General features: G+C 39.5%; 1 protein-coding gene across 2 annotated transcripts in view; it reads right to left on the bottom strand.

Annotated features, from left to right (window-relative positions):
• Positions 1–16,807, bottom strand: part of FGF12 (fibroblast growth factor 12) — a 614,102-nt gene that overhangs the window by 419,968 nt on the left and 177,327 nt on the right. The window contains exon 1 of one of the 2 annotated variants that reach the window (XM_066347562.1): positions 2,959–3,261. The exons of the other annotated variant lie outside the window; for it this stretch is intronic. Coding sequence (XP_066203659.1) covers positions 2,959–3,049 — 91 coding nt within the window. The 5' untranslated portion in view covers positions 3,050–3,261. Of the gene's footprint in view, positions 1–2,958; positions 3,262–16,807 lie in introns of those variants that run through there. 2 annotated transcript variants of the gene reach the window in all.

Raw genomic sequence — 16,807 nt, 5'->3', positions numbered from 1 at the left:
TAGTGGATAGTGTATCATCCTTGTGCACCGGGGTCACTGGTTTGATCCCTGCTCAGGGCACATATGAAAAGTAACCAATGAATGCACAACTAGATGGAACAACTAAGTGGAACAATGAGTTGATACTTCTCTCTCTCTTCCTCCTTTCTCTCTCTCTCCCCCAGTTCTCTCTCTCTTTCTCTTAAATCAATGGAAAGGGTTTTAAAAAATTATTACTGTATGTCTCTTTAGGTAAGTTTAAAATATTAAAATAGTGCATTCCAGCTCTATTTTCATAAATTGCTCCATGGACCTGTACCTGATGTCTTTACCTCAATTTGCATGTGCACACTAGGCCTAACAACATTTCATGCAGCCTTGCTGTGATGTCATGCTAATGGAACAAGTCACATGAAAGAAATTTTAAAATGGAATGCGATAATATCTAAAATATAGACAACATGTATATATGATCAGCTCAAAGTTCTTAGAACAATGTCTAACATACTGTGAGAGCTCAATAGATCTTTAGCTGTTATTAATTCATTTCATTTTTACAACAACCTATGAGGTATGTACTATTATCTTAGTAATTTATACTTCCAATGAGAAATAGCAGGGACATGTCAGTTATCCAAGATCATATACTATGAAAAGTCACAATTAAAACAAAGGCAATGTAGTCCCCAGAAACAATCTGTGATCTATATATATATTACCTTTGTCTGTGAAAAAGGTGTAAAGGAAACTTTAGCTTCACTACTGAGACTATACCATTTTAAAAGAATTCCCCTAGAAGGATAGTTCCCCAATATAACCAATTACCCCATTAAGTAAAAATGCATGTATAAATAAAGTGCAATAGTTTTCATGGGATCACATGTTAAATCTAAGATTAAATAAATCAAAGGGGAAGAGGGTTGGGGGCTGGGTGAAGGGATTATGTAAATTAAATAAAAGCTCATAAACACAGGCCACAGTGTAGTGATGGGGAAGGTAGAACAGGGCAAAGGGAAGATAAATGGGGATGGAGGAGACTTGACTTAGGGTGGTGAACGCACGGCGCAGTGTGCAGATGATGTGTTCTGAAATCATATACCTGAAACTTATGTAATTTTATTAATCAATGTAACCCCAATAAATTTGATCTGAAAAATAAAGTATATTTTTAAAAAGAGGGGAAAAAAAGATTTAGGAACCAGGTTACAGCCATCATTATTTCTACCTTTTTCAGACAATAATAACAAATTCAAAAAACTTGAGTGTTTTACTGAGACTGCTTTATAACTAGGTCTTCTAAGTCTCATGATCTTGCACATCCTAGCCTGCCTAATCACATGTTATCAAATCTGTTTGGACCTGTGACTATTTGAAAAACTGACTTTATGTCTAAATTGAATACGATGCCTATTTTTACATGAGGAAGTGCCCTATCTTCATTAGACACCATACGTACTTTAAAACTTTTCACATGTAGGAAACATATTCAAGTTACAATCAATTCACATTTCATATAATGTAGAAAAGGAAAATTGAAATAATATTAACTCGCATATCTATTGGCCTCCTGAAATAGTATTTTCAAAACATAAAACTTTAACATCAAGGATGGTAGTTTAGAATGTAGTGGCTTGGAATCTTCCAGCACTTATAAACATGGCTGCAAAAAAAAAAAAAAAAAAATGTCTAAATAATCTGAGTTGAATAAAGGAAAAAACATGAGCTCTCATGGCTGATTTCACTTCAAAATTATATATTCTCATATTTCACATATAGTTATCTAATTAGTTCTTTGAAAATGTTTTTATTTTGCATTTAGAGTGATGAGTAACCAGAAAGGCAAATTTTAGAAAGGATAAATGAAATCTATATAAAATATAGTCCTTCCAAATATGTATAATAGTCATAGCTCCAGAAAAGAGTGGAAATAGGTAAGTAACCAACTAAATCAGATCCACCAGAATAATATATTAAGTTTTATACATGACACCTATTATAATATTGTTAAATTTTTTTAACATTAGAGTGATTTATAAGTCATGGACCATGACTTTTATAAATTTTAAAAAATTGCTTTAAAAAGAGACACTTGTTTAGACATAATAGAATGTACTTTTCCTCTGTCCCTATGCCCTATCCCCATTTTGTAAAAGAAAACCAGACACAAGTGGATCAGCACTTGCATAATTGCTAGACATAATCATTTTAAAGGGAACTTACACCTTATAAGAAATGGACAATGGAAAATGTGATATGGCACACTATTTCCAAGGCTTTCGCAGAAAAGAATCACCACATTTACTGTTTTTAGTTTGATTATTTTTCATTAAATTTTTTATTGTTTTTCTCAATATTGCTGTTCATTTAAAGGGCCTGCCTTTCTTTTCTTCCCTCCCTGTGTCTTTCCTGGGGGACCTGGTTGATTAAGCCCCAGGCTAATTAGGACTCCCTTTTTCCGAACCGAGGACAGAAACTGTTTGATCTGCAGGGCGAAACGCACTCCCCGGTGATGGCCAGATGTCTCCTTTTCAGACAAAGCAAGAAAAATAAAAGATCCCTGCCTCGTCGACCACCTGTTTAAAAGTCCCCTCTCCTGTGGAACGCACCCGCAACTTCGCAGAAGAAACACTGAGCAACTCAAAGTCGCAACGCCGCCCTCGCAAGTCACGAGAGAGCCGGGAGGAAGCGCAAAAGCAGGTCACTTGAAGCACCCCTCCAAACGAGACCCGCGGGCTCCAGTTCGGGCCAGGTGTCAGCTAAAGCGTTCTATAAAGCGCTGATGACTTCAGGGATAGAAAAAATTAGAAGAACCCGCGGTGGGGCCATTAACTCACCCCAGAAAGGAAACGACTTCCTTCCCACCAACCTCTCTGAATGAAAGAAGGGAGGGAGAGTTGTAGGGACGGGGCGGGGGGGGGGGGGGGGAGGAGGGGGACGGAGGGGGGTTGCTTTCGGGCTAAGAAAATAACATTTCCTCACCACTCAGGCTGTTGCTGGTCCTCAGGCTCCTTCCACAGAGACACTGCAGCATATGCACTCCTTTCTTCAAAGAAAGCTCAAGAACCTTCATGGAGAAGCGCGTGTGTGGGGTGCGCTGACTCCCCGCCCACCTCCGCTAATTGTCCAACCCGAAGGCGGCCTGCGCTGGGAATCCGGCTCCCGGGCCCATGGTGCGCGCGTCCCAGATGGAGAGCAGTCCGCGCCCACCCGGGACACCGGTCAGGCACCGTGGCCGCAGCGGCAGGCAGGAGAGGAGGAAGTGCAGCTCGGCTAGAGCAGCCCCCTGGGGAGCCACGGGCACGGCCACACCCCCGTGGGACTGAACGTGACACTTGGGACTTCCCAAGAGGCGACTGGTCTGCGGGAGGGAGGGTGCCTGGGTCGGTGCCCCTTTCCAGGTGCCCGTTCCTGGGGGGCGGGGGACGAGGGCGCAGTCCTGCACGGGCCCTGGCCTTTTCTGGGCTCGTGGTTCAGGGCGCCCAGTCACTCCTGCTCTCAGCGTGGGGCGATGCCCCCTGGGCTTCCGCGGGCTGCGCGCGTGCGGAGGATGAAGGCGTGGGAATCCGGCGGAAGGGAAACGCCTGCAGGAAGGCTGACCCTGGAGCCTGCAGAACGTCAGGTGTGACTCCAGGGAAGAGGGGGGGGGGGTAGGGATGGAGAGGAGCGGACTGGCATAAAGAAAGCCCTGGGGTGTGGGCGATGAGAGCGAAGGTGTGCCTAGGTGTAGGCGGAGCCCTAATGTGGAAGTCTGAACACCAGGATTTTCTGATAGGGGCCCTGTGACCTTGGGTAAGTCACTTACCCTCTGTGAATCAGGGCGGCGGACAGTGTGTGGAATAGAGACTTGGTAGCTTCATTATTGTTCGTCCCAGTGCCTTCCAGTCGCCTGGAAAAGCTTAGCACAGGTGTAGTAAGAAGGCAGGTGCAGGGGAAAGGGAGGACAGAAGGGGATACCAGAGATAGAGAGGGAGAGGCCCACGAGGAAGGAAGTCGGAAAGCAGTAGTACTTCACTTTGGAGCAATATTCTGGTCAGCTCTGACGCTATCACCTAGCTCCAAAGATGACCAGTGAGCTTCTCTGTAGGTCTAAAGGTCTTCATTATTTTTTCACCAGCAACCTCTCTGGCTTTATTTATTTGTTGATTCGTTCATTTGTTTATTCCCAGAGAAGACCATCTTATAGGAAAAGCCGACAAAGAATGCTGGCCATGGGACTAGACTCCACTCTATCTGGGATCTCAGGGCAAGAGGGACCAGAGAGGACACAGCAATATAGCAAGCGGTTAAGAGTATAGATGCTGGAGACAAACAACCTAAATTCAATCCTACGGGATAGATGACCTTGAACGTATTATTTAACCTCTTTGTGCCTCAGTTTCCCCATCTCTAAAAGAGAGTTAATACCATCTACCCTATATACCCCTTTTTGAGGGTAACAAACACATGATAAAAAATAAGTGCTGTAATAGTGTTAACAATGATTACTTAGCTCCCCACCTGCAGGGCTGTCAATCACTTTCACTGTCCAAGGAACGCCAGTGTCCATACTATTGTCCACATTTCTGCTTGAACAGTTCAGGTATAGAGGACTCACCAGTTCCCAAGGCAGTTCCATGCATAAAACCTGTCAGAAGGTTTCCACTGACACTAAGCCAAAAACTTCATTTTCGTTCCACCCATTGTCTCAAGGCCACCCACTACTACCTGATTAGCTCTTCCATGCAAGGGAGTAAAAATGGTTTTCATCACCATTTTCCTTTTTCTCTTCCCTAGGCTAAACCTTCACTGATCCAATGATGTTTCCTGAGGGTTGAGGTGTAAGGTTGAAGTTGCCTTGAAAAGATATTGTTTCAGAAGTCTTTTCCTTTTTCCTCTCAAAGGTGGTAGAAGAAAGCCAGAACACCTGAAGCGCCTGGAGCCCTCAACCAACCCTGGCTCCACATTCTCTTAACTCCTTGCAGAATTAAGCTCTAGCCAAGCAAGGTCACTGGAGGAGTTTCCAACACTGAAAAAGATACGTCCAGGCCTTTCTTCCAGTCAATTCTTAGAACTATTGCTCACTGGAATCACCCAAGCTCTGTGGGCTGCAAGGTCCTTGACGATCTTGCTAAAGCCACCACACTGTCATCACTGGGCAACCTTGGTCATGGCCTTCGTCTTTCCAGTCTCTTTGGGAATTAGTGTGAAACTTGGCTCATCTGGGGATTCTACCATAGAAATTCCCCATGGAGGGAGAGGCAATTAGCAGAAGAAAAACAGCTAAAAATAGTCCTCCGTGCTGCAGAACAGGCTGAGGGCTTTCCGGTAGAGTGCTCCAACTCTGGAACCTCATGCTAGAGTTATTTCTTTACTTTGAGATGAATACTAGTCCTTGATACATAGCAGAAAATAAAATAGGACAAAACCCTGGCTCCCTAAAGGGAACTGGAGCTGCATGAGCAGGTCCATAAGTGATTTTTAAAACACACACTATGGCCTGAGCAGCCGTTTTCATATTTATTACTGTTGGGCAAATGAGTTTGTAAAATTTGTATTTTTTAAGTTTGCTCACTTTTGTTGTTAGGAAATGGCACTAGGCAGCACCAGGTATATATGTGATCTGTGAAATTGCAAATTACCTTCCTGCTTGGGACGGGCCATTGTTTTACTAATGTTTGCAGGATGAGAGGTTTTCTTGCCAGAAAGTTTTGAAAAGAGAGAGAAGAAGGAGAAGGAGAAAGAAGCCATGTTTGCAGAGTGAGAGCAGAGAGAATACAGACTGCTGAAGAAGAAGCCATGTTGGCAGGGAAAGAGAAGGTGTGCAGATGGGGAACCAGAGCTGAGGGGCCTTTGATTCTAGAAGAAACTGGAGAAGATTCTCCTGGTTGTGTAATTGGAGAATGTGTCAGGGCTTTGAAAGCCACTGAAAGAGAGGAAAGAGGTCTTACCTGTGGGTTTGCTGGTCAGCCGGTGCAAGACTTTATGGCCCACCATTTTGTGGCTCTACTGTTTCTTTACCATCTGTCCGAATTCAATGGGAACCTGCATGTGCATGGCCATGGTGGCGGCAGCTACTGGCCCTACAATTATGAACCTCTCTGAATACCTGGCAAGATCTTTTCAAGAATTCAATGCAATGAAACACATGAAAGTGCTTTAAAGATTTTTATTATCTTTGCACAAAAAGGTGCTATTTCTAACTTTCTGGGTTCCAGGTACTCCTGGATGGTTTACCTGTGAACCTACCTTCTCCTCAACAAGACTGTAAACTCTTAGAAAGCGGGACAGGAAAAGTAACTGTCATGATTAGCATTCAAATTGCCTGCTTGCTTGTTTAAATGCTGTTTGAAGTGATTCTTACACTCAAGTGCATTCATTACAAAGAAACTGAATTATCCAGCAGTGAAAAAACAAGGATTACCTTGACAGATTTTTTTGTTGTTATTGAACTCTGGAGTTCAGATTAAACCAAAGAGAGCACATAACATTTTAATGCAAAATAGTTTCTTACTCTGTATTACAGACACTTGATCAAAGTATATATAAAAGAGAATTGATCACTAGAATTTTATTACTCAAACTTAGTTTTTTGTGTTTTTTTTTTTAAATAAAGGTTCTTACCCTTATCAGCACTTCAATGGACATGCTTCTTGAAGCAACTACTAAGGTGACATACAGTTTCACAATTAGGTACATACATGTAGTCTTCCTAAATATCTTTGGAGAACACATTTTTACCGGTACCATAACATCCAAAAACAAGACAAAACAAAACAAATAGTAGTAGCTAGAAGCACAATGGATGGTAATGATGTAGCAAATTTTAGTTTAAGCAAAACTTCCACATTTCCTGCTTTCTTGATGTATTATTTTATAAGCCAAAATCAAAATCTTACTGGCAATTATATTTTTAAATTTTAAATTCAAGATTTATTATTAAATGACTAAATTTTAAATTATTTATCTGCCTCTAATTGAGTTTTGTTTTTTAAGTTAGGATTCTTTCTGTTTTTAATTGACCTTGGACCAACTCTAGCAAGTGACTCACCAGTGTGGTTTCAAAATAAAATAATCACTTTCTAAGAGGGATTAGAAGATCTGGTACATAATGTTTGGTGAACTTGTTTAAATTCCTAGTATCTAAATTTCTCCTTTTTATAAAGAGTTCTTTGCTCACAGCATGTAGAAATTAATAACTAAAGGAATTCTGAGATTTTTAAGTGGTGACTTATCTAAGATATTTTCTGCTCATATTAAACATAGGAATCTGTCGACTCTTGGCATCAGCTGTGCAATTAATCAGTGTATTTATCTGCTTGGAAGCCTATATTGAATTGGTAATAACATATTCAAAATTTTGCCACACCAAAATTTTAATGAGTATACTAATGGCAAAGTGTCTATCAAATGAAAGAAACTTATATTTTCAAAGAAACCAAACCAATACATAAACTAAAAGATCAACAGTACGATAGCTAATAAAATATCTTTGGTCTATCATATATACATTATACATATATATATGGTCCACTGACTGCTAGGGTAAAAACCACGCTGGTACCTCATGTCTTAGAAATACTTTCAAATCCAATTTTGATAGGCAATTGTTATAGACTGAATATCTGCAACTCCCCATCCAAATTCATGAAGTCATATATTGAATTTTTAAACAGCTGTGCCCCCTCCCTTCAGGTATTATGGGATAGGGCCCTTGGGAGCTTCACAATCATGAAACAGATTAGTGCCCTTCTGAAAGAGACTGCAGAGAGTTTCCTCTCCCCTTTCACCATGTGATGACACAGCAAGAAAACGGTCATCTATGAACTAGGAGGTGAGTCCTAACCAGACACAGGATCCTGGTGCCTTGACCTTGGACTTCTCAGCCTCCAGAAATAGGAGAAAGAAATATTTGTTGTTTAAGCCACACAGATTATGATATTTTTTGTTATAGTAGCCCAAACACACAAAGACAGCAATAAAATCAATCTCATTAGGCAATGTGACAAAACAGCCCCTAGCAGCTAGCTTGCTTTATTAATGACATCTGGTCTAAATAACTTTTAACTATTTTCAAAACAGCAAACAACATGGTTTTTTAAAAAGATTATATTCTTCTTCTTGTTCTTTTTTTTTTGTTTTGTTATTCTATTTCTTCTTCTCCAAACTTTTAATTTTGAAATAAATTTAGACTTACAGAAAAGTTACAAAATAATAGAGTTCTTGTATACGCCTCATCCAACTTCTAATGTTAACAATTTATATAACCAGTGTATAATGATCAAAACTAGAAAATTTACGTTGGTATCATGCTATTAAATAAACTGCAAACTTTCACCAGTATTTCCCCCCAAGTGTCCTTTTTCTGTTTCAAGATCCCCCTAGGACGCACATTGCACTTCGTTGTCCTCTTATTTTTTTTTAATTTATGACAGAGCCTCAGTCTCTCCTTGTCTTTCAGGACCTTGACATTTTTAATAAATATTGGTAAAATATTTTGTTGAATGTTTTTCAATTTGAGTTTCTCTGGTGCTTTCTAAAGCTTAGTCAATGGTTATTAATTTTGGCAAGAATGCCACAGAAGTGACTTTTTTTTTTGTCTTTAGCATTTTATAGTTTCTAGTCAAAATAGTACTTTTCTTTTTTTTTAATAATTTTATTTTTTTAATGGGGTGACATCAATAAATCAGGATACATATATTCAAAGAAAACATGTCCAGGTTATCTTGTTGTTCAATTATGTTGCATACCCATCACCCAAAGTCAGATTGTCCTCTGTCACCTTCTATCTAGTTTTCTTTGTGCCCCTCCCCCTCCCCCTTTCCCTCTCCCCCCTCCCCCCGTAACCACCACACTCTTTTCAATATCTCTTAGTCTCACTTTTATGTCCCACCTACGTATGGAATAATGCAGTTCTTGGTTTTTTCTGATTTACTTATTTCACTTCGTATAATGTTATCAAGATCCCACCATTTTGCTGTAAATGATCCGATGTCATCATTTCTTATGGCTGAGTAGTATTCCATAGTGTATATGTGCCACATCTTCTTTATCCAGTCATCTATTGATGGGCTTTTTGGTTGTTTCCATGTCCTGGCTACTGTGAACAATGCTGCAATGAACATGGGGCTTGCATGTGTCTTTACGTATCAATGTTTCTGAGTTTTGGGGGTATATACCCAGTAGAGGGATTGCTGGGTCATAAGGTAGTTCTATTTTCAGTTTTTTGAGGAACCACCATACTTTCTTCCATAATGGTTGTACTACTTTACATTCCCACCAACAGTGAATGAGGGTTCTTTTTTCTCCACACAATAGTATTTTTCAAAGTGACTTAGGTTAGTTCTTTTCTTTCTTATCCTTTTCAGTGTAGTTTATTTGTAATTAAGTTATGCCCATTTATTATTACTTATATTCCCTGCTGGTTAATTTTAATTATTTATTAAGATTAATTAACTTCAGTTATTTCTTTATTACATATTTGAGTATGTAAAGCATCCATATGGTTCTAAGAGCCTTGTAGAAATCCCTTGTATGAGAGCTCTTGTTTCCCCACAGCCCCACCAATAGAACATATTGTCCTACATTTTTATTTTTGTCAATTTAATTGTAATGTCATCCTAACTTGCATGTCTCTAATTCTGAGTTTGAACACTTTTCACGTGTTTGAGAGCTTATATTTTTTTCAGGGAAATTGCATGTTCATGTTATTTTTCCATTTTTCTATTGGAAAAAAATATACCCACTTTTAAAAGACCAAAACTTCCTACCAGGGAAGCACGAAAATCAAATTAAATTAGATTAATTAAAAAATGTTTGAGATAGGAGTTCAAAATGAGAGCAATATCACTGGAAAAAGGGCTAAGGTTTTAAGATAACTTTCCATTCAGTCACTCATCCATTCACACTTGCCACAAGTAGTTAGAAACTAAAACTATCAATAAATCCTTGCCCTGAAAGCTAGGAAAGGAAAAGCAATCAGTAAACTGTAAGGAAACGGCTTTGCAAATTAGGTAGCACTGCGGAGCTCAGTGAAGGTACATAGGAAAAAAAAGTGGCTCATTCTATCTTTTGAGGGAGAAACTACAGGTTGTAGTCAGAAAAAACTTTATATAGATTAAGAAATGTGAGCTGAACTGAAGAAGGTACCTCTCATTCAAGTATACAATGTCCAGTGCTTAATAAATGCTACCATTTACTTTCTAGCCACAATTACAGTAATAGGTACTGGTAATTATCCGCGAAAGTACAAACTCCATTTCTGAAAGAACCAGCAGCCAGATTGAGACTCTGCATTTACCTCTAGACCTAGCCCACGTCCCATCACATCGCTATGAGATACAGAGCAATCATTCTCATTTAACTTAAGTACTTCTTATATTACCAGACCTAAAGAAAAAAAGGCAAGAAATAATGTTACTTTTACAATTCTGTTCTGATAAAACCTTCTGAGGTCCAGTTAATGTATAAGACTTCCCTGTATTTTCTTCCAACCTTCCCACAGCCAGACCTCAATCTTCAAACAAATAATACTTCAGAACTTGCTGTGAGTGTTGGAGGTTTGCCATTCTCTTCTAATAACACTGTAACAAGTTGTTTTGAATAAATGCTGAGCTTGTCATCTATAAAAAAAAAAACCTTTAAATATGAGTTATATGAGTCAAACAGAAGAATAATATTTTTACCTTATCATAGCCAAGTATGAGTTATTTATTGTGAGAAATATGAAGAAAATCTATTCAAGATAGTTGATACTTGTGAATTTCAGTGAAGCAACATTTGCTTATTAGTCAAAATAAAGGCACAGTTCCAAATGGGCATTCTCATTCCTATCACCTAACTCTTCACTGACCTTAAAAATCCTGTACATTTTTTACACAATGTACCACAAATGCCACCAGCTTCCTCTGGGAAATCTTCTCTGATGCCACTTGGTTCAACCTCAAATCAATCACAATGGCCTCTGAGCTCCCAAAATATACTATCATTCCTCTCCCGTGGTGTTTATTTTATTCTACCTGCACATATGTCTCTTTTCTCAAGAGATTGTGAGCTCCTTTATCTACAAACTTATGTATCTATATCTTATTTTTTATCATAGTAGCTAGAACATGTAATAATTTATTAAATATTGCTAAGATGAAATTAGTACTAAATTAACATTTAATATTTCATATTGCTGAAGTAAAAGAATATGGGGAATGTTATTGTGGATTTTTCATTTGGGGATTCTGTTCAACTGTGCGTCAAATTAAAAAACAATAACCCCTCAAGAATTTACAATAAAGTTATAAGCTATAATGCAGAAATAATTCACTTTTAAGTATGTGAAAACTCATAAGATTTACTCAAAATCAAAGAACTAAAAATTATAAAATACTATTCTATTGTTCAATTATTCAGATTTCAAGGATAAAAATGTTTGATAAGCCAGTGTACTGAAAAGAATGCAAAATAAATGGGAACTCGCACATTCTTGGAAAGAGTATACATTGAATACATTATGGTTGGTGATATGTCTTCATCTTCATTTGTTTTCATCAAATGAAAACAAAACAACAACAGAGAAAACCACTTTTTCTAAATACCTTCCCTAGATATTAACTGATATAGTTGCACAGGATAAATTAGTCACAACTACACAAGGTATCAAAAATACATTGATGGTATGCTATTCGATCCTAATAATACTAATCTATCAATAGGCAACTAATTGAATTTTGGTGCACCTCTTGTTACAAAACAATGTTTTACAACTTAAAAAATTATTAACTTCATATGAATTGATATGAAAGAGCTCTGAAATTTATTATTTGAAATGTAATGGCCCTGGCCAGTTGGCTCAGTGGTAGAGTGTCAGCCCAGCGTGTGGATGTCCCAGGTTTGATTCCCAGTCAGGGCACACAGGAGAAACAAACATCTGCTTCTTACCCCCCCGGCCCCCCTCTTCCCCTCCCGCAGCCATGGCTAGATTGCTTTGATTGCATTGGGCCCCGGGTACTGAGTATGGCTCCATGGAGCCTCTGTCTCACACATTAAAAATAGTTTGGTTGCAGGTATGGCCCCAAATGGGCAGAGCATTGGCCCCAGACTAGGGTCACCGGGTGGATCCCAGTCAGTACGCATGTGGGAGGCTGTCTCTCTATCTCCCCTCCTCTCATTTGGAAAAAAAAAATTAATTATATTAATTTATAATGTTTATAATGTATTAAATTTAACAAGCATGTAAAAGAATATTAAAATATACTATAATTTGTGTGATAAAAAATTTACAAACTCTTCCTGAAAGGTACACAAGAAACTGACATCATAAACTTAGCAAGAGGGATTAGGATGCTGAAGACAGGAGTGAGGAGCAGACTTCCTTTAGACTGTCTTTCATTTTGTACTTTTAAACTTCATACTATGTATATATATTAATTCTTCAAAATAAAGAATATGTAAAGTTATTTAAATATATACATTTTTATTTGGTTAAAAAGTATTTATTACTACATATTGATAAGACTTATCCTCCTCAATGAAGGGGGTACATGGAAAAAAATAAAACAAGAAAAGTTCTAAGTGCTATAATCTCAGATATTACTCTTATTTTAATTTTAAATTATGTACTAAATTTTTAAAGTGACGTCTTAAATTTAAGTGACATTGGAGGGAAACAATTAATATTAGCAATTAAAATAAGGTGTATTTGCCCTGGCCGGTTGGCTCAGCGGTAGAGCGTAGGCCTGGCGTGCGGGGGACCCGGGTTTGATTCCCGGCCAGGGCACATAGGAGAAGCACCCATTTGCTTCTCCACCCACCCCTTCCTCTCTGTCTCTCTCTTCCTCGCCCGCAGCCAAGGCTCCATTGGAGCAAAGATGGCCCGGGCGCTGGGGATGGTTCCTTGGCCTCTGCCCCAGGCGCTAGAGTGGCTCTGGTCGCCGCAGAGCGAGGCCCCGGAGGGGCAGAGCATCGCCCCCTGGTGGGCAGAGCATCGCCCCTGGAGGGCGTCCCGGGTGGATCCCAGTCGGGTGCATATGGGAATCTGTCTGACTGTCTCTCCCCGTTTCCAGCTTCAGAAAAAATACAAAAAAAAAAGGTGTATTTGACTTTCCCATGCCCTTGTGGAATTTCAAAAGTCTTGAATATTAAAGAAAACAAGGCCCTGGCCAGTTGGCTAAGTGGTTGAGTGTTGGTCCGGCATGTGGAAGTCCCAGGTTTGATTCCCAGTCAGGGCACACAGAAGAAGTGACTATTTTATTCTCTCCCCCTCCCCCTCCTTCTTCTCTCTCTCTTCCTCTCCCTCAGCCATGGCTCCAATGGCTCAAGCAAGTTGGCCCCAGGTGCTGAGGATGGCTCCATGGCCTCACCTTAGGTACTAAAATAGCTTGCTTGCTGAGCAACAGAGCAAGCCCCAGATGGGCAGAGCATCACCCCATAGAGGGCTTGCCAGGTGGATCCCGAACTGGGCACTAGTGGGAGTCTGTCTCTCTGCTTCCCCACCTCCCGCATAATAAATAAATAAATAAATAAATAAATAAATAAATAAATAAATAAATAAATAAATAAATACCACCATCAACTCCAGTAATAACTACTCAACCAAATCCTTTTATCTTTTACATTATCTGTTCTATCCAAATAAAAATCTTAAATTGTATAGTATATACTACACCTGTCTGTTAAGAATTAAACTTTTATCATGATACGAAGCAAAATAAGTAAATCAGAAAAAACCAGGAACTGCATTATTCCATACGTAGGTGGGACATAAAAGTGAAACTAAGAGACATTGATAAGAGTGTGGTGGTTACGGGAGAGGGAAAGGAGGAGGGGGAGGGGCACAAAGAAAACTAGATAAAAGGTGACAGAGGACAATCTGACTTTGGGTGATGGGTATGCAACATAATTGAACGACAAGATAACCTGGACTTGTTATCTTTGAATATATGTATCCTGATTTATTGATGTCGCCCCATTAAACAAATAAAATTATTTAAAAAAAAAGAATTAAACTTTTAAATTTCTATTCAATGCATATTTATTGGGCATACAATGTAAATCATAAAAATAACCCCTGCTCTCAGTGACCTCATATCTAAGGGGAATGGGGAAGAACAGATAGCTATAGAAATAATGGTGATAAGTATAGAGATGCTTGCAAACTATTGTGAGAGCAAAGATGAGGGGAGCGATTTTATTTGCCTAGGAGGGAGGTAAAGGAAAAACAAAGTGAACTCCAATATGGTGGCATTTGACAAGAACGGAGTTTTTCCAAAAGACTGATAGGAAAGTGAAATTTATTTGTGGAATGACTTCATTCCGGATTTGTGGAATAAAATTTCAAAAATCAAATAAGACAGTCAATATTTAGCTCCAGCTTTCAACAGAAATCAAGACAAAAACGGGGGACAGTGATTTCCTCTAAAGTCCCATGGCTCTAGCCTTCATTAATCATGTTACAGTAATCAGGCAAGAAGTGGGCAAGGCCTAATTACTGTAACATGATTAATGAAAGACAGTACAACTATCTTCAAAATAATCACCCCAAAACCCAAATCCCTGAAGGATTTTGCTCTTCAGAAACTTTTCAAGAGCATTCAAGATAAAGTCAACAATTTAAGCTCCCCCTTGAAGGTTTGCCTAATTTTCCTTCATCTCTTTCCATGAACTTAACACCGCTCATATCCTTGAGGCACACTGTTTCATGTGTATGTATCCTTCTTTCCTTCTTATCCCATTGAATACATGTGCCCATCCTTCAAAAATCTGGTCCCGTGTCATCTCCACCAAACTGTTCCCTGAATAGTTTGGCTGCTCCTCTTCGGGGCTCTCTTATGTTTATTTCTTAGCATAGAACTTTCACACAGCAATCTTTGATTCATTTAATTTATTATCTTTATGTCTGATAGAGTCACAGGAGAACCAAAGTACTTATTGAAAATTCAGCCAAATAATCATACAAACATTTGCAACTGTGATTAGTGAAAAATAGGAAAGTATTTTTTCCTATATTGTCTAAAGTGTCTGAAGGGATCAGACACTTCCTAAATTTGCAACTGTTTCTATTTCTAGTGTGACAGATTAATTATCAGGGTTTTTTTTTTAAAGTAAGGACCTGAAAGATCTGGCTTCTATAGCTTTAAGCAGATGTACACTGAATGTATCTGATCAAGTTGATATGTAACCACTGGGATAACGCTTCCAGGAGTTAGAGCTGAATAACCTTCTTCAGTATCCTGAGCTTGTGTAAGTTTTCCCTTTGGATTCAAATGTTATTTACATTTTAGGTCTATGCTCTCTTTTGATTTACAGTATTTCTTCTCCCTTGAATAAGCTCAGTGGTTAAGACTGGATCTGGGTTTATTTCTGAACTCAGACACTTAAGTGATAAACTTCCCCAAACTATTTTTTCTTGTCTGCACAACAGAGTGAGTATTAATACTTAACAGGATTGTTGTCAGAATGAAAAGAAGTAGAATATGTCAATATTGCACCTGCCAGAGAGTAAGTGCTCAATAGTAATGGTAATGATCATGGAGGTTATGGGGATTTTATTGACGCTGATAACTTTGGAAAAGTCTTCCAGTAGTAATCCTTTTCCTATTTAAAAATATATTCGGCAACATCAATCATCTGTTATTTGAGGTTATTTTTATAACTTCTCTGCAACATCTATATAAATAACTAAGATCCATTTTTGTTTGGAGAAAGAATTTAAGAAAATTAGACTTTTAGTAGAACAGTTTTGAAGATTTTTGCTTCATCAAAACTCTGTAAGAAGAGACTGCTAGGCCCAGGCCAGTGGTTCAATGGATAGAGCGTCAGCCCAGCATATGGACATCCTGGGTTTAATTCTCAGTCAGGGCACAAAGGAAAAATGACCATCTGCTTCTTCCCCCTCCCCCTTCTCTCTTCTTCCCCTCCCACAGTCAGTGGCTCAATTGGTTTGAGCGTGACCAGGGTCGCTGAGAATAGCTCCATTGGAGCATGTCAGCCCCAGGCACAAAAAAATAGCTCGGTACTTGAGCATTGGCCCCAGATGGGGTTACTGGGTGGATCCCAGTCAGGTTGCACAGGGTAGTCTGCCTCACTATCTCCCTTCCTTTCACCAAAAAAAAAAAAAAGAAAGAAAAAGAGACTGCAAATGGGTATGGGTTTTCTTTGAGGCCTGATAAGAATATTCTGTAATTTAGATAGTGATGGCAGTAGTACAGCCTTGTGAATACACACACACAAATATAAAACTCTCAACTGTAATCTTTAAAAGGACAAATTTTATGATATTGGAATTAAATCTAAATTAAAAAAAACTCGTGGACCTTTTGTACAACTACAAAATTGAGCTTGAGACTTGTTTTTTTTTTTTTTTTTTTTTTTTTTTTTTCTCATTTTTCTGAAGCTGGAAACGGGGAGAGACAGTCAGACAGACTCCCGCATGCGCCCGACCGGGATCCACCCGGCACGCCCACCATGGGGCGACGCTCTGCCCACCAGGGGGCGATGCTCTGCCCATCCTGGGCGTCGCCATGTTGCGACCAGAGCCACTCTAGCACCTGAGGCAGAGGCCACAGAGCCATCCCCAGCGCCCGGGCCATCTTTGCTCCAATGGAGCCCTGGCTGCGGGAGGGGAAGAGAGAGACAGAGAGGAAAGCGCGGCGGAGGGGTGGAGAAGAAGCAAATGGGCGCTTCTCCTGTGTGCCCTGGCCGGGAATCGAACCCGGGTCCTCCGCACGCTAGGCCGACGCTCTACCGCTGAGCCAACCGGCCAGGGCGAGACTTGTTTGTTTGGAGGTTCTAGCAGGGGAGCGCAGCTACTCGTATACCCTTGACCGAAGAACGGTCCTCTCCTCTAGCGGGGAAGGTCGTC

Source organism: Saccopteryx leptura, chromosome 8 (genome assembly GCF_036850995.1).
Source record: "Saccopteryx leptura isolate mSacLep1 chromosome 8, mSacLep1_pri_phased_curated, whole genome shotgun sequence".
In the NCBI taxonomy this organism is placed as follows: domain Eukaryota; kingdom Metazoa; phylum Chordata; class Mammalia; order Chiroptera; family Emballonuridae; genus Saccopteryx; species Saccopteryx leptura.
Note: the sequence above shows the minus strand (reverse complement) of the source record. Positions and strands in the feature narration are given on the sequence as shown.